The sequence below is a fragment of the Oryctolagus cuniculus genome, chromosome 5 (assembly GCF_964237555.1).
Source record: "Oryctolagus cuniculus chromosome 5, mOryCun1.1, whole genome shotgun sequence".
Classification (NCBI taxonomy): Eukaryota; Metazoa; Chordata; class Mammalia; order Lagomorpha; family Leporidae; genus Oryctolagus; species Oryctolagus cuniculus.
Window position 1 is genome coordinate 103,551,187 of NC_091436.1, and position 26,519 is coordinate 103,577,705.

The 26,519-nt window shown below is 36.9% G+C and overlaps 1 protein-coding gene across 6 annotated transcripts in view; it reads right to left on the bottom strand.

Moving 5' to 3' along the window:
- The window catches only part of ADGRB3 (adhesion G protein-coupled receptor B3), an 854,624-nt gene that overhangs the window by 68,374 nt on the left and 759,731 nt on the right, over positions 1-26,519 (bottom strand). For all 6 annotated transcript variants that reach the window (XM_070073912.1, XM_070073911.1, XM_002714525.5 and 3 more), the window contains one exon: positions 60-210. In XM_070073912.1, coding sequence (XP_069930013.1) covers positions 60-210 — 151 coding nt within the window. The remainder of the gene's footprint in view (positions 1-59; positions 211-26,519) is intronic.

Here is a 26,519-nt window from a genome sequence, read left to right on the forward strand (position 1 = left end):
ATGTAAATGTGCAACATAATTTTAACAAGAGTATGAAAGGGTTGTACATATATGCTTACCCCATCCAAGGCACAGAAAGCGTTTCCTTATAAGCCGTGTCCTAATTTTTCCAGTTACAGCCATATAGGACTGCCACGCCTCAGTCAAAACCCAACAGAATGAAGCCAGGAAGAAAAAATGCAAAAACGCAGTGGTGGTTGTACAGATACTCTGCGGAAACAAACAAAAAAACAACTCCCATTGAGACTAGGAGGGAAATCTCGCATCCTTCAGGGGCTGCTCATGTCTGACTTACTGATTTAATTTCACATACCTACCTCTTCTCAGTGACTGAACAATTATTTACAGAAATTAGAAACCCTGTAGTCTTTATACTATGAACAAGATCTACAACAGAAAAAAAAAAAAAAAGGAAGTCCTAATTCTATTTGCATTTAATTTTTTAAAGAGGAGAGCCATGAACGTAAATTTACATTCAGGGGAGATTAAAATTACTGCTTTACTTGAATTTTTTCCCGAAATATAATTATGAGAATGGTCCTTTATTTGATTTACATTACAGAGAGCTTGCATAATTATTTTGGTTACATTCTTTATCCTTCTTTTGTAACCAAGAAGGCTTCTTTGTTGTTTTATCTGCATTGATAGTAAGATTACATTTACAAGTACAACAGCCTTTCAAAAGGAAAAATTACTTTGCTTTTATACATGTGTGATATTCAAGGTATAATAACAAAGTACAAAATGAGGTTTGGCTAATAGCCTAGCACAAAACTAACATGTATTTTAAAAGCACTTAATGAACTGTTTCTGTGTTACTATACTGCGATGTGTGTCGTAATCAAGTCATGGGTAGTGTACAGCTATGATTTCATAGATATTTTCTTCATGCAACTTAATCACTCTGAACATGCCAGCCATTAGTTATGACTTGTGTGCAAAAAATCAGCTGCTTCATTTTGGAAAAGGCTGCCACTTATTACACTATTGTTATAATTTCTTGGTGCAGATCATGCTGAACTGCAAACCATTTAAACCAAAGGCAGCAACAGAACTAATTACTTCCTTTGTACGTTTCAGTATTGCTGTTTCCAAAAATCGAAAAGACAAAGACAAAGGACATTGGAACTAAAAAATAACATTATAAAAGTTAAATAAATAAAACTAAAATGACCACCTTCCCAGATGTACTCTACTTCATCTCTAACGATGAATCTCTGACTAGAATTTTTATTTTTTGCCCCAATGTATTCACATCAATTCTTTATTTTGTTGAATTTCACCAAATGTTATCATAGCTTCCAGTTATTTGGATACTCTGAAAAGAACTGTAGCATGATTAGCACACCACAGTGTTTCAGTGATGACAGACAACCTCTAGAAATTGAGTAGCACTCGTCTAGACATACAGCACCTGATTAACCAGTTAGGACGATGGTCCTCATTAACGTAAGAAGCAATAAACAAAATTAACACATTTCAGCATGTGATTCCTATTTCATGTAGTGGTTAAATCTACTTAGTACTTAAATTTGTGCTTACAGAGATCAAACTCCATATGATAAAATCATGGATTTCTTGAACTCTCTTCCTCACGTCTTTGTTCCTGTCTCAGGTAAAAGGTAGTAGCTTTAATTCTTTTTTTTTTTTTTTTTTTGCACTTTTTACGCAGAAACTTTTCTTCTCAAAATTAAGGTTCAAATACCTCTAAGTTGACCACTTTGTTCATTTCTGATCTATAGTCCCTGATCCCAATTTGAATTTCAAAGATAACTCTCCTATTCAATATCTGAAGATTAGTTACACTTTTAATTCACATTTCATTTCCTTTCACCAGTTTGTTTTATCTTAATTGTAAGTGCTGGCAAAGCTATTACTTCTCCATTTTTGAACAATCAATAAAAGCTTGTATCAACAAGCAATGTTAAAATGTTGAAATGTTTGACTCTAAGTGCTAGATGCACTGAAATTATAAGAAATAATGAATATTCAGTGTCTTAACAACAAATTAAAAAGCATATATATTGGGTTTGTTACTTTGGGACTCTCTGATATTCATCTTAATTCAAATACAATTGAGCTACATGTAATTTTAGGCTGCTGACATTTATTTCAATAATTCATGTCTCTGGGTAATAACATGGCTACAGCATGTGAGGGGACTACATTGTAACCAAAGAAATAAGGCCTAGTTTTATAAGCAATAACATCCTTTTATGTCCAAATGAATATTCGCTCTCAGTATGGAGGCAAGTAATCTCAATCCAAAAGGTGTGTATATGTGGACTAAACAGGTCTAAAGTCACAAAACTAGCCTTAACTTAAGATTATAGCAAAATCTTTGATCCTGAGAAACAGAAAAAGAGAACTACATTTGCTTTATCATCATGGGAAAAGTATATAAAATCAAACACTTGACACACCAATTCTCTACTCATATTCTGTGCTAATGCAAATAGTCTTTTGAAAATACAACTTTTATAAACGGCCACAAATGTCACATCAGCTTCCACAGAAGTGACCATTCCAACGTTTTGATCTCAAAATTCTTTGATTCTCTTATAAAACCTAAATCCCTCATCAGCAAACCTCAAACACATCCATTACATTCCCTCAGTATGGGGACGTTTTCTATTTATAAACCTGAAAGTCTGATTTTCTTTTTCTATAAATAGGTTCATATCTTGATACCAGTTACCAGTTCACTTATCAGTACCACGGGACTCATGATCAGAAACTCTCGTCTTACAGCTTTCCCAAGTTCAGCATTTGTTTGTCTGCTCTTGATTCCCACTACAACTGGGTACTCAAGTTCACCATTCCAAAGATGAACTTATGAGCACCTCTACTTCATCATCCAATTCTTCTACTTTACTTGCCTGGGCAAACTCCAATCTCATCCTATCAGTGTCACAGCTGACTTACACTGCTAACAAGTATTACAAAACATAAATTGGACTGAAGTTGGCAAATGAGTACTGTTTATAACCATCATTCTCAAGGATGAAAGTACTTCACAATGTACATTGAGAATGGAATTAAAAGATAAATTAATCTTGGTGCAAAAAAGAACTGACCCATGCTTAGGCAGGGTCTTCAAAAGGTCATGGGAAATATTATGAAAATGTTGCTGATGGATTGCAAAGTTTATTTGCACCAAAATAAAGTCTTTTAACTCAATTTTCCATGAATTTTTTGAAGTGTCCTCATACAGTTTTCACCCCAAATCCTTAAAGACAACAGAAAAGATATTTTAAATAACTGCAAAATGGAACTGTGAAGCAAGATGGATTAGGAACCATGTGAAACCTATGAAGACAGCAGATGAGAACAAATTGCAGACAGACACCACGGCTATATGTGGGGAGAAGGAATGAAGACGTGGAAAGTGGTTATGAGTTATGATACATAGATGGCATTAAGTTCTAATATCTATTAAAGGCACTTCCAGGAGGAATAAATACAGAAAATTGGGAGAAATACAGCATTTAGCATTATGGGAATTTTCTCATAATTAAAAAAATTCTTCTGGCTGTGTTGCATATTAAAGATGAAGTCCACTCACATACCTAGATATGGTGAGCATCAAGAATAAAGAGAAAAATCTTTAAAGCTGATTGAGTGAAAAAAATGATTACAGATAAATAAGACTGACATCATATTTCTTGTGATCAACCTAGGATACAAGAGGCAGCAAAATAATATCCTCATTATTGTTAAGGGAAAAAAAAACTTTGAGGATGGAATTCTATAGCCAAATAATTATCCAAATGAGAGGTAGAAGAAAAGATTTATTTTTTAATTGAAAGGAAGTTTGCAGTTTATTACTCAAGATTATCTCTGAAAGAATTGCTATACAATATAAACCATCAATAAGAAAAACTCCACACTGAAGGAATAAGATGAAAGAAATCATAGATAGCAAAGAAAGTAATAAAATATATTTTAAAGTAGACATTATACATATACACACACATATATATATATAACTATACATATATATGAGTGAGTCAGAAAATTAAAACACCTGCATACAAAATTCAAAATAATAGCAGTGAGGTTTAAAATATAATAGGGATGCAATTTGGAAGGTAGCATACAAGAAAATGAAATATGCTAAGGCTCTTTTTTGTTGTTTTTAGTGATATTTATTAGCTCTGAATGATAGAAAAATATTTTTGAACATTTTTGTTAATCATGTAAAGGTAACCACAAAAAGTAGAAACATAATTTATTTGTAAAATAGCAGAGGAACAATAGAATTAAGAAAAATTGATCAGTCCAACAGAAGGTGGGCAGGGAGATCACAACCTAGAAAACAAGTTAAGAAAGAAAATAATAATTCCAAACATCCAAAATAACGATAAATGGAAATGCCTAAAATTCAATGGTTAAAAATTAAAAATTTTCATATTGATTAAAAAAATCTAATTCCAGTAATTTTTATAAGACATCCCTCTAACCCAATGATACAGGGAAACTGAAAAAAAGAAAGATGAAAAGAGCTATATTAAGCAAATGTTAATATGCAAAAATCAGATGCCAAAATGTTAATATTGGAGAAAACATTAAAAGAAATGAAGGATTTTCATACTGATAAAAGGAACAGGCCATTAATAAGTTTCAGAGGTAACATATATTATGAAACGAATAATAATTTTTCGAAGTATATGAAACAAAAATTGGGAAAACATGAAGATGGACTGTCAAACTAAGATTATAATGAAAGTCTTATACCTCTGAGAAGGGCATGGAAAAATAACAATATGGAAGAGTATATTAACACAATGAATACAAGTGTTTTACTTTTTTCTTTGAACTACTGTACATAAAAAAAAAACAGAAGATGCACAATTCTTTAAAACACAAACAGAACATTTATAGATGCAAACTAGTCTTGGTGTAATAAAATAAACTCCAGAAAGTTTATAGCATACCTAAAGACAATAGCACAATAAAAGTAGAAATCAAAATTTTCAACCATTGAGTGGAAAAGCTTTTAAATAATTAATGAATTAAGGGGAGGCTAACATCTAAATTATAAATTACATATAATAAAATTGAGGAAGCAGGTATACAAAAAATATTTTGCTATGGGAATTCTCAACATACTCATAGATATAAATAGATTAAAAAACAAGAGAAAATGAAAACAAATGGGGTACATAAAGATGTCAGAAGACAGAATTTTAAAAGGATAAAATCAGAAATTAGCAAAACAGAATTTTTTGTAATTAATAATCATGTCTGAAACCAAACCCAAGCCTGAAAGGCCAGTAAAGCAACTACGCCTCAGCAAAGTAATATTTGTAAGCAACAGAAAAGACAAAATAGTAACACTAAAATGAAAATGACTGGGGCCAGTGTTGTGGCATAAAGAGTCAAGCTATGGCCTGCAATGCTGGCACCAAAAGGGGAGGCAGGTCAGAGTCCCTGCTGCTCCACTTCCTATCTGCTCCCTACTAAGGTGCCTGGGAAATCAGTGGAAGATTGCCCAAGTACTTGGGCCCCTGTAACCACGTGAGAGACCCAGGAGAAGTTTTGAGTTTCTGATTCAGCCCCAGCTATTGCAGCCATTTGTGGAGTGAACCACAGATGGAAGATTCTCTCTCTGCCTCTCTGTCTCCATATATATCTGTAACTCTGACTTTTAAGTAACTAAACACATTTTTTAAAAAGATCATAATGATAGCATGTAATGTATACATAAAAACTTGAAAAGCTACACAAAATGAAAGTTCTACCAGTGAAACATGAGTTATTGAAATTGGCCTGAGTGATAAAATGGAATAATGGTGAGAGAAGTAACCCTTCAAAAGAGATAAAACATTTAGAAAAATTAACAGGCAAATTTTAACAAATGTAAGCATAATATAAAATTCCCATTTTAGAAAAACATTTTCAGGCTAAAGCAAAAGAAGTATCCAGCTCATTTTACGAGGAGGCTAATTTTGATACTAACATGAGCAAGAAACCTATAAAGCACTTGTGTTTAACGACATAAATGCATAAGTACTAAATAAAAGCTAAACACAGAAACACAATATAAGGATAACAAATCAGTATCAAATCAGAATGTGTCCACTAATGCAGGGTGATTTAATATTAGATATCATTTCCATAGAATTTCATTCTGCTATGGTTTGGATATGGTTTGAGTGTCTTCCAAAGCATCTTATGTTGAAATTTAATCTCTATTGTGAAATATTAAAGAAAGTGGAAAGTTAAACCTACTATGGTGTTTGGAGGTAAGGTCTTCCGAATCCTAGTGGCTTTTGAAGGAAAGAGAAAGAGAAAGAGAAAGAGAAAGAGAAAGAGAAAGAGAAAGAGAAAGAGAAAGAGAAAGAGACAGAGACAGAGACAAAGACAAAGACACACATACATAATTGCACTCCTGTCCCTTGCTAAGTATGCTTTGGGCTATCTCAGGAGTCTGCCTGCAAGAAGTCCATCACTAGATGAGGCCACTCGATCTTGCACATCCAGAACTGTGAGCCAAAAGGTACCTCTCATTTTTGTAATGAGGCCTATTTCAGGTATTCATTATGGTGATGAGAAAGGATTAATATAATTACACTAAGAAGACAATCATGTAAATATACACATGTGAAAACATTTGATAAAATTCAGAACTCAAATTTTCACCAAAGTATTTGCAAATTATGAATAGAGGAGACTATTCTAATTCTATGAAAGTTGTTTATCTAAAACAAAGTAAAATCATGTTTAACAATCAAATATTTGCAAGAGAGAAATGTCAGATTACTCTCAGAGGATCTCCAATTAGACTCACAGCAGACTTCTCATCAGAAACCCTACAGGTTAGGAGGGAATGGCGAGATATAGCCCAGAGATTAAGAGAGAAAAACTGCCAGCCCAGAATATTATATCCTGAAAAGCTCTCATTTGTGAATGAAGGTGAAATGAAGACCTTTCATAGCAAACAGAAATTGAAAGAATTTGTTGCCACTCGTCCAGCACTGCAAAAGATGCTCAAGGATGTGTTACACACAGAAACACAGAAACACGGCCATCAATATGAAAGACGGTAAAGGAAGAAAACCTCAGAGTAAAAGATCACAGGAAGTTAAAAGCATATATTAGAAAATATCTTTGGGAAAATGGCAGGGCAAAGTTACTACTTACCAATAGTCACATTGAACATTAATGGCCTCAACTCTCTAGTTAAAAGACACAGAGTGGTTGAATGGATTAAGGATCCAAACCCATCTATTTGCTGCTTACAAGAAACACATCTTTACAATGAAGATCCATGCAGACTGAAAGTGAAAGTTTAGAAAAAGACATTCCATGCCAACAGAAATGAAAAAAGAGTGGGTGTAGCCATCTTAATATCAGACAAAATAAACTTTAACAAAAAAACAGTTAAGAGAGACAAAGAGGGTGTGGGGAGCAACCCGGACTGGACTAAGTTACTGGAATTAAGACTTATTCTATGCATCTGCTCTCCCACAATATGGCGCTGGGAGAGGAGGAAACAGCTTCTACACAGCTGCCTCCAGTTCAACCAATAAACAGCAGGACCTGCTCCTGATTGGAGGAGAGCAACGTACTCGGCATGTGGGTAGCAGAGTTGGGATTGGTGGAAGAGGACTATAAAGGAGGAGAGAGACAACATGCACCAGGAACATCTATCTGAAGGAACACCTGTGCAGCCCCCGAGAGAGCCGGCCGGTGGTGTGCTGCTCCCCTGCGGAAGTGGGGAAAGCGGCAGGGGGAACCACCCTTCCACGGAGGTGGAAGGGATGGTAGCCAACCCGGGAAGAACCAGCAGCAAACCCGGGGAGGGCCGAGCAGACAAAAGAACAGCACAGGGTCCTGTGTCATTCCCCCACGAAGAGGGGGAGCGACATAATGGTGCCGTGACTCGGATAGGAAACCTAGGAGGGAAGAAGTGGAAAATACCGGAGAGAGAGACTAGCAAAGAGCCTAGGGGAAAGCTGGACGGAAAAGGTGCCGGAAGAAGCTATTGAAAGCCTAGGCATAGACTCGGATATGGACTGTGGGAAAGAAGTTAGGATTGAAAGCGAAAGTGAAAGCTTTCATAGACTCGGATGCGGACTATGGCGGGGAAGCTAGGAGATTGAAAGCGAAAGTGAAACCTGGAGGAGGCTTGGACTCGGATACGGACTGTGGGGAGAAGCCAGGAGAAATGAGAGGAATATTGTTGGAAGAAAAGTTAGGAAACATACCGGGTAGAGAAAAATGTTAGGGATTGAAGCCGCCGTGGGGCGAGGCGCCGAGAAGCAGCCTCGGGGCAGGTGCTGGGAAGCCGCAGGGATAAGAGAAACAGAAGTCTAGAAGTGAAATGAGAGAAATAGGAATGCTGGTAGATAGAAGTAAAATAGGAGAAATAGGAATGCCCGGAGATAGAGAAATAGAGAAAGGCCTCCCCACAACACAGCAATGAGAGAGCTTGGATTCTGTCTGCCTGATTAGGATGATAAGCACCTGCGGGCGGCTAGCAGCTTATGCGCTGCAGGTCACCGAAGACAGGCATGAATTAACACCAATAAGTCTCCCCACAATACGGCAATGAGAAGGCTTGGATTCGGTTTGCCTAATAGGGCTTGTAAGCACCTGCAGAGCAGAGTATGCGCTGCAGGGCACCGAACACAGGCACGCATCAGTGCCTAAAAACCTCCTCACAACATGGCGAAGAGAGGACCCAGATTCGGTTTGCCTGATTGATAGGACTTGTAAGCACCTGTGGGCAACTCTAGCAAGCAGAGCAGAGTGTGTGCTGCGGGACACCGAAGACAGGCGCGTATCAATGCCAAAAAATAAAAAGAAAGGGGGATCTGTGGGGAGCAACCCGGACTGGACTAAGTTACTGGAATTAAGACTTATTCTATGCATCTGCTCTCCCACAATATGGCGCTGGGAGAGGAGAAAACAGCTTCTACACAGCTGCCTCCAGTTCAACCAATAAACAGCAGGACCTGCTCCTGATTGGAGGAGAGCAGCATACTCGGCGTGTGGGTAGCAGAGTTGGGATTGGTGGAAGAGGACTATAAAGGAGGAGAGAGACAACATGCACCAGGAACATCTATCTGAAGGAACATCTGTGCAGCCCCCGAGAGAGCCGGCCGGTGGTGTGCCGCTCCCCCGCGGAAGTGGGGAAAGCGGCAGGGGGAACCGCCCTTCCACGGAGGTGGAAGGGATGGTAGCCAACCCGGGAAGAACCAGCAGCAAACCCGGGGAGGGCCGAGCAGACAAAAGAACAGCACAGGGTCCTGTGTCATTCCCCCACGAAGAGGGGGAGCGACAGAGGGAGACACTATATAATGATTAAAGGATCAATTCAACAGGAAGATGTAACTATTATCAATGTATATGCAACTAATTACAAGGCACCAGTTTATTTAAAAGATATGCTAAGGGACTTAAAGGGAGATGTAGACTCCAATACAATAGTACTGGGGGACTTCAATATTCCATTCTGAGAAATAGATCAACCGGACAGAAGATCAACAAGGAAACAGTAGATTTAAATGACACTACAGCCCAAATGGATCTAACAGATATCTACAGAATTTTCAATATTACACTTAAAGAATTTACATTCTTCTCAGCAGTGCATGGAACCTACTCTAAGATTGACCACATACTAGGCCATAAAGCAAGTCTAAGCAAATTCAAAAGAATTAGAATCATACCATGCAGCTTCTCAGACCACAGTGAAATGAAGTTGGAAATTAGCAACTCAGGAATCCCTACAGTGTATGCAAACAAATGGAGACTGAACAGCATGCTCCTGAATGAACAATGGATCATAGAAGAAATCAGAAGAGAAACCAAAAACTTTCTGGGAGTAAATGAGGATAACAGCACAACATACCAAAACTTATGGAATACAATAAAAGCAGTGTTAAGAAGAAAGTTTATAGCAATAGATGCCTATATCAAGAAATTGGAAAGGCATCAAATAAATGAGCTTTCAGTGCATCTCAAAGATCAAGAAAAACTGCAGCAAACCAGACCCAAATCTAGTAGGAGAAGAGAAATGATTAAAATCAGAGAAGAAATCACAGGATTGAATCAAAAAAAATTACAAAAAATCAGCCAATCGAAGAGCTGGTTTTTTGAAAAAATGAACAGAATTGACACAACATTGGCCCAACTAACTTAAAAAAGAAAAGACCCAAATCAATAAAATCAGAGATGAAAAAGGAAACGTAACAACAGACACCACAGAAATAAAAAGAATCATCAGAAATTACTAGAATGACTTGTATTCCAGCAAATAGGGAAATCTATCAGAAATGGATAGATTCCTGGACACATGCAACCTACCTAAATTGAACCAGGAAGACATAGAAAACCTAAACAGACCCATAACTGAGAAAGAAATTGAAACAGTAATAAAGGCCCTCCCAACAAAGAAAAGCCCAGGACCGGATGGATTCACTGCTGAATTCTACCACACATTTAAAGAAGAACTAACTCCAATTCTTCTCAAACTACTCAGAACAATCCAAAAAGAGGGAATCTTCCCAAATTTTTTCAGGAGCCAGCATCACCTTAATTCCTAAGCCAGAGAAAGATGCAGCATTCAAAGAGAATTGCAGACCAATATCTATGATGAACATAGATGCAAAAATCCTCCATAAAATTTTCGCCAATAGAATGCAACAACACATCAGAAAGATCATCCACCCAGACCAAGTGGGATTTATCCCTGGTATGCAGGGATGGTTCAACATTCGCAAATCAATCAACGTGATACACCACATTAACAGACTGTAGAAGAAAATCCATATGATTATCTCAATAGATGCAGAGAAATCATTCAATAAAATACAATACCCTTTCATGATGAAAACTCTAAGCAAACTGGGTGTAGAAGGTACATTCCTCAATACAATCAAAGCAATTTATGAAAAACCCACGGCCAGCATCCTATTGAATGGGGAAAAGTTGGAAGCATTTCCACTGAGATCTGGTACCAGACAGGTATGTCCGCTCTCACCACTGCTATTCAATATAGTTCTGGAAGTTCTAGCCAGAGCCCTCAGGCAAGAAAAGGAAATTAAATTGATACAAATTGGGAAGGAAGAAGTCAAACTATCCCTGTTTGCAGATGATATGATTCTATATTTAGGGGATCCAAAGAACTCAACTAAGAGACTATTGGAACTCATAGAAGAGTTCAGCAAGTAGCAGGATATAAAATCAATGCACAAAAATCAATAGCTGAGGCAATGCCTCAACTGAGAAAGAACTGCTAAGATACATCCCTTTCATAATAGCCACAAAACAATCAAATACATTGGAACAAACTTAACCAAGGACATTAAAGATCTCTATTATGAGAATTACAAAATCTTAAAGAAAGAAATAGAAGAGAATACCAAAAAATGGAAAAATCTTCCTTGCTCATAGATTGGAAGAATCAACATCATCAAAATGTCCATTCTCGCAAAAGCAATTTATAGATTCAATGCGATACCAATCAAAATACCAAAGACTTTCTTCTTAGATCTGGAAAAATGATGCTGAAATTCATATGGAGGCACAGGAGACCTCGAATAGCTAAAGCAATCTTCTACAACAAAAGCAAAGCTGGAGGCATCACAATACCAGTTTTCAGGACATACTACAGGGCAGTTGTAATCAAAACAGCATGGTATTGGTATAGAAACAGATGGATAGGCCAATGGAACAGAATAGAAACACCAGAAATCAATCCAAACATCTACAGCCAACTTATATATGATCAAGGATCTAAAACCAACTCCTAGAGCAAGGACAGTCTATTTAATAAATGGTGCTGGGAAAACTGGATTTCCACGTTCAGAAGCATGAAGCAAGACCCCTACCTTTCACCTTACCCAAACATCCACTCAACATGGATTAAAGACCTAAATTTATGACCCAACACCATCAAATTATTAGAGAACATTGGAGAAACCCTGCAAGATATAGGCACAGGCAAAGACTTCTTGGAAAAGACTCCGGAAGCACAGGCGATCAATGCCAAAATTAACAATTTGGATTGCATCAAATTGAGAAATTTCTGTATGGCAAAAGAAACAATCAGGAAAGTGAAGAGGGAACCAACAGAATGGGAAAAAATATTTGCAAACTATGCTACAGATAAAGGATTAATAACCAGAATCTAAAAAGAGATCAAGAAATTCCACAACAACAAAACAAACAACCCACTTAAGAGATGGGTCAAGGACCTCAATAGACATTTCTCAAAAGAGGAAATCCAAATGACCAACAGACACATGAAAAAAAGTTCAGGATCACTAGCAATCAGGGAAATGCAAATCAAAACCACAATGAGGTTTCACTTCACCCCCAGTTAGAATGGCTCACATACAGAAATCTACCAACAACAGATGCTAGCGAGGATATGGGAAAAAGGGACACTAACCCACTGTTGGTGGGAATGCAAACTGGTCAAGCCACTATGGAATTCAGTTTGGAGATTCCTCAGAAACCTGAATATAACCCTACCATACAACCCAGCCATCCCACTTCTTGGAATTTACCCAAAGGAAATTAAATTGGAAAACAAAAATGCTGTCTGCACCATAATGTTTATAGCAGTTCAATTCACAATAGCTAAGACCTAGAATCAACCTAAATCCCATCAACAGTAGACTGGATAAAGATATTATGGGACATGTGCTCTATAGAATACTATACAGCAGTAAAAAACAAACAAACAAACAAACAAACAAAAAAAAACAATGAAATAGGTCATTTACAACAAAATGGAGGAGTCTTGAAAACATCATGCTGAGTGAAATAAGCCAGTCCCAAAGGGACAAATATCATATGTTCTCCCTGATCGGTGACAACTGACCGAGCACCAAAAAGGAAACATGTTGAAGGGAAATGGACACTATGAGAAACAATAACCTGATCAGTCCTTGTCCTGACAGTTGATGTACAACTTAATACTTTATCCATTTTAGTATTTTTTTTGTTATACTTAATACTATTGGTTGAACTCTGTAATTAACACACAATTATTCCTAGGTGTTTAAATTTAACTGAAAAATGATTCCTGTTAAATATGAGTGTGAATAAGAGAGGGAGGAGATGTACAGTTTGGGACAAACTCAAGCTGACTTGCCCCAAATGGTGAGTTAGAAACATGCCAGGGGATTCCAATTCAATCCCATCAAAGTTGCATGTACCAAGGCCATCTCACTAGTCCCAGTGATCAATTTCAGTTCACAATTGATCATAATGATAGGACTGAGAGTCAAAGGGATCACATAAACAAGACCAGTGTCTGCTAATACTAACTGATAGAATAAAAAAGGGAGAGAATGATCCAACATGGGAAGTGAGATACACAGCAGAGTCAGAATGGCAGATGTCCTAAACAGCATTCTGGCCTCATAATCAGCCCTTAAGGCATTTGGATATGGCTGAAGAGCCCATGAGAGTATTATTGGCATGGAAAGCCAAGACACTCTGGCAAAAAAATAAAAAAAAAAGAGGACCTAAATGAAAGATCTATGTGAGTGAGATCCCAGTGGAAAGAACGGGGCCATCAAAGAAGGAGGTACCTTTCTCTGAAGGGAGGAGAGAACTTCCACTTTGGCTATGACCCTGTCGGAATAAGATCAAAGTCGGCGAATTCAAAAGGCTTCCATAGCCTTGACAACTCATGACAAGAGCCTAGGGAGAATACTGACGCCATAAACAAGAGTGTCAATTTGTTAAGTCAACAACAGGAGTCACTTTGCACTGACTCCTCATGTAGGATCTCTGTCCTTAATGTGTTGTTCCATGTGAATTAATGCTATAACTAATACTCAATCAGTATTTTATACTTTATGTTTCTGTGTGGGTGCAAACTGTTGAAATTTTTACTTAGCATATACTAAATTGAACTGCTGTATATAATGAGAATTGAAAATGAATCTTGATATGAATGGAATGGGAGAGGGAGTAGGAGATGGGAGGGTTGTGGGAGGGAAGTTATGGGTGGGAGGGAAGCCATTGTAATCCATAAGCTGTACTTTGGAAATTTATATTTATTAAATAAAAGTGAAAAAATAAAAACAAACGAATAAAAAATAATGAAATATCAGAAGAATTCCCATCAGTCATGAGTGTTCACCATGATCACTATTGTTCCACATTGCACAGGAGGTCCTCTCCAAATTAAAACAAGGAGAAACAATAGGGAAGAAAAAAACAATATTGTCATCATTGCAGATATCTCCCTATTAGAAAATCCAAGAGAATTAACTTTTAAAGAACTCTAAATAATAAAAAGAGTTTAAAAAGTGGCTGGATCTAAAGTCAACATACTAAACTTTTATTTCCCATACAAGATCAATATATGAAACCAATTTTCCAAGAAATTAATTTGGAAAATGTAGCAAAAATGTAAATTTAATAGCTTTATTTCTCTTCTCCATTCTGTTCAATTTACTAAGTAACTTAGAAAAAGAGAATAGTTGACACAGTGAACTCAAATTTGGAAGGTGCTTAGAGAAGAAGGTTTAACTGATACAGAACAGGTAGAGAAATTTACAGACTAAGCATTTGTTGGGCATGAGCACAGTAATGAAAAAACTATTTGTAAGGGGGCCAATTCATCTGTAGACTTTCTGAAGGATTTAAAATTTGGAAATAATAGGGAACAGAAACTGGTGAATATAGGCTTACAAAGGGCTGAAAAGAGAATTTGTTTGAAAAATTTAGGGTACTTCCTAAAGTCTGTAGAAAAATGGAATTAAAAGTTTATTTTGGGGGCCAGCGCTGTGGCACAGCGTGTCACAGCCCTGGCCTGAAGCGCCCACGTCACATATGGGTGCTGGTTCGAGACCCACCTGCTCCAATTCTGATCCAGCTCTCTGCTATGGCCTAGGAAAGCAGTACAAGATGGCCCAAATCCTTGGGCCCCTGTACCTGCATGGGAGGCCCAGAAGAAGTTCCTGGTCCTGGCTTCAGATTGGCACAGCTCCGGCCATTGTGGCCATTTGGAGAGTGAACCAGTGGATTGAAGACCTCTCTCTCTCTCTGCCTCTCATCTCTGTGTAACTGTGACTTTCAAATAAATAAATCTTTTTTTAAAAAATTTATTTTTGGTGCAAAAGTTTTTGATATCCATGTATAGTTTTTTCATAACAGGCATTCTCCATGGACTTTCTGAAGTCCATAAATTTCTCATTTATTTTTGTACATCAGGACAAGCATTTAGTCTAGCACCCACATCCCACATCAGAGTAACTGAGTTTAATCCTTAGGTTGCCTCCTGATTCCTGCTTCTTGCTCATGTAGACCCTGGGAGGCTCATTCAGTGGGGTTCTTGATACCTTTGTGGGAGACCTAGATTGAGTTCTCAGCCACTGGCTTCTCTCTAGCCCTGGCCCAGCCCCAGATGTTTCAGGCATTTAGAGAGAGCACAGGGAAGCTCTGATTTCCTATCTAAATGTCCCTGACACTGTTTCTCTTTTGTTCTCTCAGGCAAAAAAAAAATGGGGGCACCCAAATAAATGTATTTTTAAATTACATTTTCCATAAACTTTTTGTAGTACTCTTTTATGCAGAATAGCAGAAAGCGCTTCTTCCCCCACTCCACACAGCTCAGCACTATCATGGGAAGGTTTGAGCTCTAGAGAAATTGAGTGAATTGGATTTTGAAGCCAGACACAAGTCATTAGTGAGTAAGTGTACAGGGCAGGCAAAATTGTATTCATTAAACAATGGGACACTTCTTCCTCTCCTTGTCACATCTACTCACAGAATGCCAGAGACTAAAATTCTCCCCCAGAGAGTAAGAAGTCTCATAGTCTAGTTCATCATTGACTAACACTGTGAAACCCATCATTTAGTAAGCCCATCCATTCATACACAGCTACAATTTTTTAAATGATTTATTTATTTGAAAGGCAGTTACAGAGAGACACAGAAACACAGAGATCTTGAATCCACTGGCTTACTCCCCAGATAGCTGCAATAGCCACATCTGGGGCACGTGGAATCCAGGAGTCAGGAGCTTCGTCTGGGTCTCCCACGTGGATGCAGGGGCCCAAATCATCTCCTGCCACTTTTCCCAGGACATTAGCTGGGAGCTGGATCAGGAGGAGAACAGCCAGGACACGAACTGGTGCTCATATGGGATGCTGGCATCACAGGCAGTGGCTTTCCCTACTATGTTACAAGGCTGGCTCCACAGCTATAATTTTCATATATAAATAAGCAGCCAAGGATGATAAGATAATTTAGAAAATCTTTAAACATTGGAAAAATAGGAAAAAAAGACAAATAAAAAAGGAAAAGGTATAAGGAGACAGTAGAGTATAGACAAAAATTTCAGGGTCGGCATTGTGGCATATAGCAGGTTAAGCAGCTGCCTGTGATCCTGGGATTCCACATGGGCACTGGTTGCTATTCTGATTCAGCTCCAGCTCCCGGAAAATGCACTTGGGAAAGCGGCAGAATATGGGCCTCTGCACCCATGTGCAAGACCTGGATGAAGCTCCAGGCTCCTGGCTTCTGTCTGGCCCAGCCCTGGCTATCATAGCCATTTGGAGAATGAACCAGTGGACAGGAGACTTCTCTCTCTCTGTCTTTGCTTTTCTCTGTCTGTAACTTTGCTTTGTAAAATCAATCTTTAAAACAAAAAAGAAAAAGAAAAATTTCAAGAAAGGACTAAGTTCTATAGGGGTTGATTAAAGAAACTGCATATATAAAACAAAATTGTTAAGGGAAAATTATCAGATAAAAGCAAAGGTATAATTCTTTATAAAAAAAATTATAAAGTACCTTCAAAAAGTTTAACAAAAGTGTTCTGGAATTTCATGTAGAAAATTTTAACATTTCACATAAAAGATATGAAAAAATAGAAAATACACTGTTAATGAATTCAGAGACTCAACATTATATGAGTGCCACTCTCTCTCAGATTGATAAATATATTCAATGCAGTTCCTATTAAATCCTATTAATCTCTTTGTCCATGAATCTGTTAAATTCTCCATCTCAAGCCAAGTATCTAACCAGCTAGCCTATATTTTACTGGCATGTTCTCATTGGCATCTTTTTTCCAATTGTAGTCAAATTTCTTGAAAGGTTAAGCCACACATCAACTTCTTTACTGCCTGCTCACATCTTTCTTCTTGTCATCTAGCTTCTCCCCTGAGTTTCCCCACCTTATGGACCATCTAAGGCCTCCTAATTTCCAAAGCTAATGATTGTTTTCAGTATGCCATAAAAACATTAGAATTCAATCTCATTTACAATTCAGGAGATTCTTATTATGGGGTTTTTCAAAGGATTTCGGATTTTGAATTAGTTTCGGAAACCCATATTTTCCTAAAAACTTTTTATATTTCATTTATATTTTCCCATGTGTTGGAATATAATTTTATATAATTCTCTCTTACAACTTTTAAGAACTATAATTTTTTATGAATTTTCTTTTTTTTGACTCATTCATTTTATTCAATATATTTATTTATTTTCTTTTTTTTAACTTTTATTTAATGAATATAAATTCACAAAGTATAGAATATGGATTACAATGGCTTACCCCCACCATAACGTCCCTCCAACCCGCAACCCTCCCCTTATCCACTCCCTCTCCCCTTCCATTCACATCAAGATTCATTTTCGATTCTCTTTATATACAGAAGATCAATTTAGTATACATTAAGTAAAGATTTCAACAGTTTGCTCCCACACAGAAACATAAAGTGAAAAATACTGTTTGAGTACTAGTTATAGCATTAAATCTCAATGTACAGCACACTAAGGACAAAGATCCTACATGAGGAGTAAGTGCACAGTGACTCCTGTTGTTGACTTAACAAATTGACACTCTTGTTTATGGCCTCAGTAATCACCCTAGGCTCTTGGCATGAGCTGCCAAGGCTATGGAAGCCTTTTGAGTTCACCGACTCTGATCATATTTAGAAAGGCCATGGTCAAAGTGGAAGTTCTCGCCTCCCTTCAGAATTTTCATTTTTAATGTTGCTGTGTTTCTTATTTCTTATTAGATTTATCAAAGAAGTCTTTCTTATTAACTTTTTTTAGTTTAATGATTAATTATACTTTGAAAAAACATTATTACATTAATACAGTGATGAGTTTCCCAACATTAAATAAATGAGATAAATGTTAGCATGTTAAAAACAAGCAATCTAAGCCGGCGCTGCGGCTCAATAGGCTAATCCTCCACCTAGCGGCGCCGGCACACTGGGTTCTAGTCCTGGTCGGGGCGCCAAATTCTGTCCCGGTTGCCCCCCTTCCAGGCCAGCTCTCTGCATTGGCCAGGGAGTGCAGTGGAGGATGGCCCAAGTGCTTAGGCCCTGCACCCCATGGGAGACCAGGAGAAGCACCTGGCTCCTGCCTTTGGATCAGCGCGGTGCGCTGACCACAGCGCACTGGCCACGACGGCCATTGGAGGGTGAACCAACGGCAAAAGAAGACCTTTCTCTCTGTCTCTCTCTCTCACTGTCCACTCTGCCTGTAAAAAAAAGAAAAAAGAAAAAAGAAAAAAAAACAAGCAATCTAGCAATCTAGATATCTATTTTGTAAATATTTGAAAGAGCTAAAGAGAAAATTTTTATGAAAGATACAGGATATAAAAGAAATCCCTCCATGTAATACAGAATGTAAAGAAGCTATATTTGCTAGCAATACAAAAACACATAATAATGAAATGAAGGACTTTAATACGACATTTAGAAACTCTATCAATATCTGCATGCTTGTAGTATTTATGGGGTAATCGATGATTATTTATAGATATAGCAATACTTTTTAGCAAACTTAGATGAAACAAATAATTCTTCTACATGAAGTGATGGTTGTTTGAATTCTTCAGGTAATTTTATCCATTCACATACTGACTTATTTGTAATAAATAAATTAGAAACTCATATATCCTGCTATTCAAATAGAATAAAACAGGTGCAAAGTAATTCTGAACATACCAGTGACTCCTTACATATGAAATATGCTACAAGAGGAAATCTTTGACTCAGCATCACAATGATTTCACAGGTGTTTCCTTAAAAGCCACATTAATGGCTGGATATTGACATTATTTGGGAGAGAGTAGTTCTTACAGACTAAAAACCCAATTAATGTCAATAAAATAAATATAACGAGTAAAATGGGGGCTTTGTACTTGGCAGTACACATAAAAATTATATAATAATATAACACACATTAATATAATACACATAATAATAATATAATGATAGTACTAATAAGATCACATTAAAAACTTAATCCAGGGCCGGCACTGTAGCTCAATAGGCTAATTCTCCGCCTGTGGCGCTGGCACACCAGGTTCTAGTCCCAGTTGGGGCGCCGGATTGTGTCCCGGATCAGCGTAGTGCGCCGGCCGCGGCGGCCAAAAAACTTAATCCAATACATGATTTAACTTTTTATTTGGGTAACAAATATACTTGAAGATGTGTGACAATATCTTAAAAGAGTGATGAGAAAACTAATTTATCAAGCATCTGCTCTACCTGAAACTTTAATACTTGCAGCAATGCTACATTGGGAATATTTTACAAAGGAGGTAATGAAGAACTTCTATGAAATTACACACGTGGCAAATAAGTAAGCAAGTGCTCTTCCCATATAATATATGTCTTGTGCTCTAACGGATCCTGATTTTGGTAACATTAATTTTATATGATTATATCATATTTTAAAGCTACCTCAAATTATTTTTGAAACAAACAGCAGATGGTAATTAATAGATACTATGATTAAACAAAAATTAGATTAACTCATTAGTCCTTATTTTCAAAATCACCATCAACTAGAATTGACAAATGCTTAATTTCCAAATATATTTTGGTTGTATAGACTCAATTAACACATGTGCAAATGTTCTTTGAAAGTTACCTGGATAGAGCACACCAACCTCAATGAAATGAATCACTAAAATCATTGGGCATAATGGACAGAAGCTTCATGTTTTCAGAAAATTAAGGGAACATTCTTACAGCATTAAAAATCCAGCTTCCTGTTAATGTGTACACTGGCAGGCAGAGGTTATGGCTCAGGTGGCTGGGTATCTATGTGGGAGATCTGGATTGGGTTCCTGTCTTCAATCATTATGGGCTTTTGGAGAAGTAAACCAATGGAAGGGAGCTTTCTCTCTCTCTCTCTTTCTGTGACTTCTAAACGAGATAATTTTTATAATGGTATGGACAAATCATCATCTCCCTGACCTGTCTTCTTTTTTTTTAAATATTTATTTTATTTATTTGAAAGAGAGTTACAGAGCGAGGTAGAGACAGAGAGAAAGGTCTTCCATCCGCTGGCTTACTCCTCAAATGGCCACAATGGCCAGAACTGTGCTGATCCGAAGCCAGGAGCCAGAAGCTTCTTCCGGGTCTCCCATGTGGCTGCAGGGGCCCAAGGACTTGGGCCATCTTGTACTGCCTTCCCGGGCCATAGCAGAGAGCTGGATTGGAAGTGGAGCAGCTGGGACTAGAACCAATGCCCACATGGGATTGCCGGCGCTTTAGGCCAGGGCTTTAACCCACTGCACCACAGCTCCAACCCCAACCTATCTTCTTTAAATTTTTATTTTTTTATTAGAGAGAGAGTGAGCACACTCTTAAAAGCTGTTCACTCTCCAAAGGCCCACAATGGCCAGGATGAGCTAGAGCCAAGTCCAGGAGCCAGGAACAAAATTCAGGTTTCTCACTTGTGTAACAGGAATCCAATTACTTGAGTTATCACTGTTGCATCCCAAGGTGTGGACTGTTAGGAAACTGGAGTCAGGAGCACTATCTGGGAATCATATCAAGGTACTTTGATTTAGGCTGTTTAACCACTAGGTTAAACATCCATTCCTGTTCCATCATTTTCAAAAATTTGGAAGGAGTTTATTTTCTACATCATCAGAATCTTTTATATCTGACCCTAAACAGGAGAAGTTGTCAATATGAATAAGTGTATAACACAAAATAATTAGTGAGTGAAGAAACAATTAGCAGTTATTAAATATAAATATCTCAAGAAACAACTCTAATTTGCTAGATTTTTATAATTTCATATTAAATTTAAAAAGTACCATTAAAAAATAGATGCTAGATATAAGTCAATGGGGATAACAATCTGTTCCACAGATGTCAAAAATATGTATCCTGCAGAAAATATAATCATGATTTGAAGACCTTGGAAAGTTTGTCATACTTAACAGGAAAATCTGATTTTTTGAAATGTGTCCTGTGGGAATCCAACCATTTGTGCATTATACACAGCAGATGCTTCATTATATACTCTAGGCTTAAGAAAGTAACAATTTTATTCAAAATGGAATAAAAATAAAGTCACTTGCTAAATGAGACCAAGAGTTCAACTATAGCTTTATAATAATTTAGAAACTTCAAAATGTGAAAGAAATCATTTGTCCGTGGGTTTAGTACCCTCAGGTGTGTTCAGATAGCTTTCCCAGCTTGTAAGCACCATATATGGTCTCTCAAAACCAAGGATAATAGAAATGCAAATGTAAAGTTGCTTTCAATTTGTAACAAGCAGAGCAAACAAAACTCTGCAGCTCTGTTGATAGAATTTCTAGGCTTTGAAAATGTTTCTTTGATAACTTGGATGGCAGAAAAAGATAAATGCTTTTCTATGAAGGAAGTATCTACTTATTCTGTTTATTATGTTTCATCAATGGCCCTATTGGTGTTACAAGGCTATTTCATCATATAATGAAAGCAATTTTTGATTTAGAGATCGCATGACATCAGAAGATTACAGGTTTACTGGCAAGCCAGTATTTGTCAACATTGGCTATACATTGGCATCACTTGGAAAGCACTAAAAACTATGGATCGATTAGTACTAGTTCTCAAGATTCTGATATGATCTGTCTGAGGTAACCCCCAAACATAAGAATTGCTAAACTTCCCCAGGATTCTAATGGACATCCAGTGTTCAGAATCAAGGACTTAGAGAGTAATGGACTGACTCTTAGCTACCAAAGCTACAAAATGGACAATCTTGCAAAAGTATTGTATTTCTCACAGCCTTTATTTTTCATTAGTAAGAAATGAGTGAAAATAACTACTATGAAAATTACTTATTATAAATATACAGTGCTTAGTTCTTGGTAAATTTTTCAAAAGCATGAACAATAATGACCTTTTGTAGACCATCTGAACCCATTATGGTAACTTGATTGAAATTAGCCAATTTGCAAAGTTCAAAGTAACAAAAATGGAACATCCTCCTATTCCTTTATATTTTAATTTATAGTGCTACTAGAAAGGATAGATTTTCTTACAGAACATGCGATGAAAACATTAATTAATATAATTATTATTAGGAAGAATTTTCACATAATGAAAGGCATATTTAAAGAAAAAAGCAAAAATACAAGAATGCTGTCCTTGAAAGTGTATAGGAAGAAAGTAGACTAATTTGATTGCCCTTCTGCCTTTTCCAGACTCCTGAGAGAATATGCATACCACTGTTGCACTACATGCACAGCTGAATAACCTAAATGGCATCAATAGGCCTATTTTGGAAATTTGGGTTTGACAGTTTTTGGAGATCTCAAAGAACTTGTACTCCAAATCAACAATTTCAATCCTGAGTTTGGTTCATTCTATTTGTGCCTTTTAAACCCCTATTTATTTATAAACCTCAGATATTTCAAGTCTACCATGTCCAAATATGAACTTCACACTTTGAATTAAGCCAGTTACCCTTTTAGTGTTTGATACCATGAAAGAAAATTATCATTCCCAATCAAATCAGAAACTGGAGGATGTCATCCTTGTAATTCTATTAATTACCAATTCCTACTTGATTTTATCCAATTATGATACATTGAGTTCAATGATTTTTTGTTTCCACAAGCCTTGAGGATGCTCCTTCCTCTTAAAGTTACTGAAAGTCTTCAAGAATATCTAATATATTCAAAGTGCTAAACATATATGAGGTTTAGTTAACTATTTTTATAATTATTAGAAGAGAGGATGGGTATGGAATTTATTTTTAATGAGAAATATCAAATTATGTTTAAGTATGAAATGAAGAATTAAATAGAGAGACCAGTGAATTAGGAGTGAGAAAGAACTGATTGCATCACATTTTGGAGCAGTCTGGGAAATGAACCCTAAAGCATATGAGACCTGGAAAGCTTCTGATAAAACAAGAGTGCCTCCTGATTTGAAAAAAAAATGTAAAGGAAGAAAGCCTGAGGGTAGATGTAGATAAATTAACATACTGTGTTGTGGGAAGGTGAGATAATCTCAGTCTGTGATGGCTATCAAATGCTTTCTGGAGTAGGAGTTGGGTCAGATGCAAAAGTTAAAGCTGTAGGAGGGAAATCAGAGGTTTGAGTGCACTGGAACAGATTGGAAACTATCTTTGCCCAGAATTGGAGAGCCAGATAACATGGAATTATCAGGAAGACTGGAAGCATTTGTAGAACTGAGTGACCATCCATTTTTATCAGCTCATTATCACTGGGAAAACTAACTATCCAAAGTATCCATCCTTTCCAACTTTGGAACCATGGAAGTCAATCCTCTGTAAAGGTGGAGAAATACTTGTGGTGGTGTTTTTCTATTTGGGATTTCTCTTGGTTCCTTATTTCATGAACCATTTCAGTGTACAGTTCCATTTCCTTCCACTTTGACTTCTTGTGACACACTCCTTGGTACTGTACCAAAAGAGGAGATAAATTAGCTCTAGGGAGGCAATCCAAAATTTGATAGAAATAAATCAAAATTTCAGTCCATTGGTTAGGAAATGCTGAAATCACACTTACTCTGAAGCAAAGCTGAAGATGTGTCTCAAGCTGCTTGTTATCTTTTTAATAAACAATTACCTTTCAAAGTTTGGAACCCTACCAGGCTAAGTTCTCAGCTAAACAGCATGTGTGAGACACAGCTATGGTCAGGGTACTGTACTTTAGATTTGACCAAAATAACAGATGGCAAAACAAATTATTTCTAGTACCGTAACTTCTATAAGTAGTGACTATAAACACCTTTTTTGGAAGGCATGCATTTATTGGGACAGAACAACTCAGTCCAGAAAACCCTAGGTGGCTTTATTTGTTTATTTTTTTAGCATGTCTTAAAAAGTTTTGTCATTGAGGAATTTGGAACCAAAATATTGAGTATCAATGTAAGAAAATCAATGCAAAAATATAAACGTAAGACAAAATATTGTTAAATATAAGAGTGGGAATAAGAGATGGAAGAGATGTGCAATTCGGGACATGCTCAAGCTGACTTACCTCAAACGGTAGAGTTAGAAACATACCAGGGGATTCCAATTCAATCCCATCGAGGTGGCATGTACCAAGGCCATCTCACTAGTCCCAGTGATCAATTTCTGTTCACAATTGATGATAATGATAGGACTAAAAGCCAAAGGGAGCACATAAACAAGACTAGTGTCCGCAAATACTAGCTGATAGAATAAAAAAGGGAGAGAATGATCCAACATGGGAAGCGAGATACACAGCAGACTCAGAATGGCAGATGTCCTAAACAGCACTCTGGCCTCAGAATCAGCCCTTAAGGCATGCGGATCCAGCTGAAAAGCCCATGAGAGTATTATTGGCATGGAAAGCCAAGACACTCTAGCAAAAAAAAAAAAAAAAAAAAAAAAAAAAAAAAAAAAAAAAAAAAAAAAAAAAAAACATACTAAACAAAAGATCTCCGCGAGTGAGATCCCAGTGGAAAGAATGGGTCATCAAAGAAGGAGGTACCTTTCTCTGAAGGGAGGAGAGAACTTCCACTTTGACTATGACCTTGTCTAAATAAGATAAGAGTCGGTGAACTCAGGGTGCTTCCATAGCCTTGGCAACTCATGACAAGAGCCTAGGGTGATTACTGAGGCCATAAACAAGAGTGTCAATTTGTTAAGTCAACAACAGGAGTCACTGTGCACTTACTCCTCATGTAGGATCTCTGTCCTTAGTGTGCCGTACATTGAGATTTAATGCTATAACTAGTACTCAAACAGTATTTTTCACTTTATGTTTCTGTGTGGGAGCAAACTGTTGAAATCTTAATGTATGCTCAACTGATCTTCTGTATATAAAGAGAATCGAAAATGAATCTTGATGTGAATGGAAGGGGAGAGGGAGTGGGAAAGGGGAGGGTTGTGGGTTGGAGGGACGTTAATGGGGGGGGGGGAAGCCATTGTAATCCATAAGCTGTACTTTGGAAATTTATATTCATTAAATAAAAGTTAAAAAATAAACAAAAAACCCCAAAATATTGGATATCAGTGTAAGAAAAAGTTATAAACATTTTACAGTAGAATGAAAAGAAAAACTAAATGAGTAAAAAAACTTTAAGCAACTACAACATATGCATGTGCTTAGAATGGGTTACTGGAATAAGTAACATTAAGAAAATAAGGATACTTCCAGTTCTGTACTTATATTGCTGCTATTATTTTGTATATAAAAAAAGATTCCTAAAATTACCTAATCACTTCTACCAATATAAAATAAGGCTGATTTTAAAGGGACTAGCAAATAGTTGATGGAAAAAAGAAAGGATGTCAAACATCATTTTACTTTATTTTCTATTTTCAGAGCATGAAAAATTAGCATTCGATTATTCAGTTACCTCTAACTTTGTTTAGAAATAGTGACAGCTGGATCTCAATGTTTCTGGCTTGAGCCAAAGTTTGATTACTAAGTTCCTTTGGCTTCAATGTCATATTCTATATTATACCATTTCTTTTTATCATATCTACAATTTTAATTTGAAAATAGAACAGGGAAACACATCAACAAACAAAAGAAGCAAAACCTAAAAGACTATTAAGCAAAAAATAGATCTTGCCAAATATTTTTAATGTTTTATTCTTGTATCATGACTTAAAATACAAGTTTAAAGTATTGCCGATGAGATGAGATGAGATGAGAAACTCCTTCTATTTTCCCATTAGGATAAAACTAATGGCGAGAGAGAGAGAGAGACAGATACAGAGACAGAGAGATGTATAGGAGGACAAGGAGGAAAGAAATGGAGGGGGGGAAATGGGGAAATGTGTTCCTGGTGTTCTCTGGAGAGTTACAATATCATTCCCCCCATTTTTGAGCAGCAAAAGCTCTACTTCTCACTCCACCTCCAACCTTGCCTCTTCTATTCTTTTTTTTTATTTTTTTAACTTTTATTTAGTAAATATAAATTTCCAAAGTACAGTTTATGGATTACAACTGCTTTCCCCCCCATAACTTCCCTCCCACTCGCACCTCCCATCTCCCGCTCCCTCTCCCATTCCATTCACATCAAGATTCATTTTCAATTATCTTTATATACAGAAGATCAATTCAGTATATATTAAGTAAAGATTTCAACAGACTGCACCCACACAGAAACACAAAGTGTAAAATACTGTTTCCGTACTAGTTATAGCATTACTTCACATTGAACAACACATTAAGGACAGATCCCACAAAAGGAGTAAGTACACAGTGACTCCTGTTGTTGACTTAACAATTTGACACTCTTGTTTATGGCATCAGTAATCTCCCTAGGCTCTAGTCATGAGTT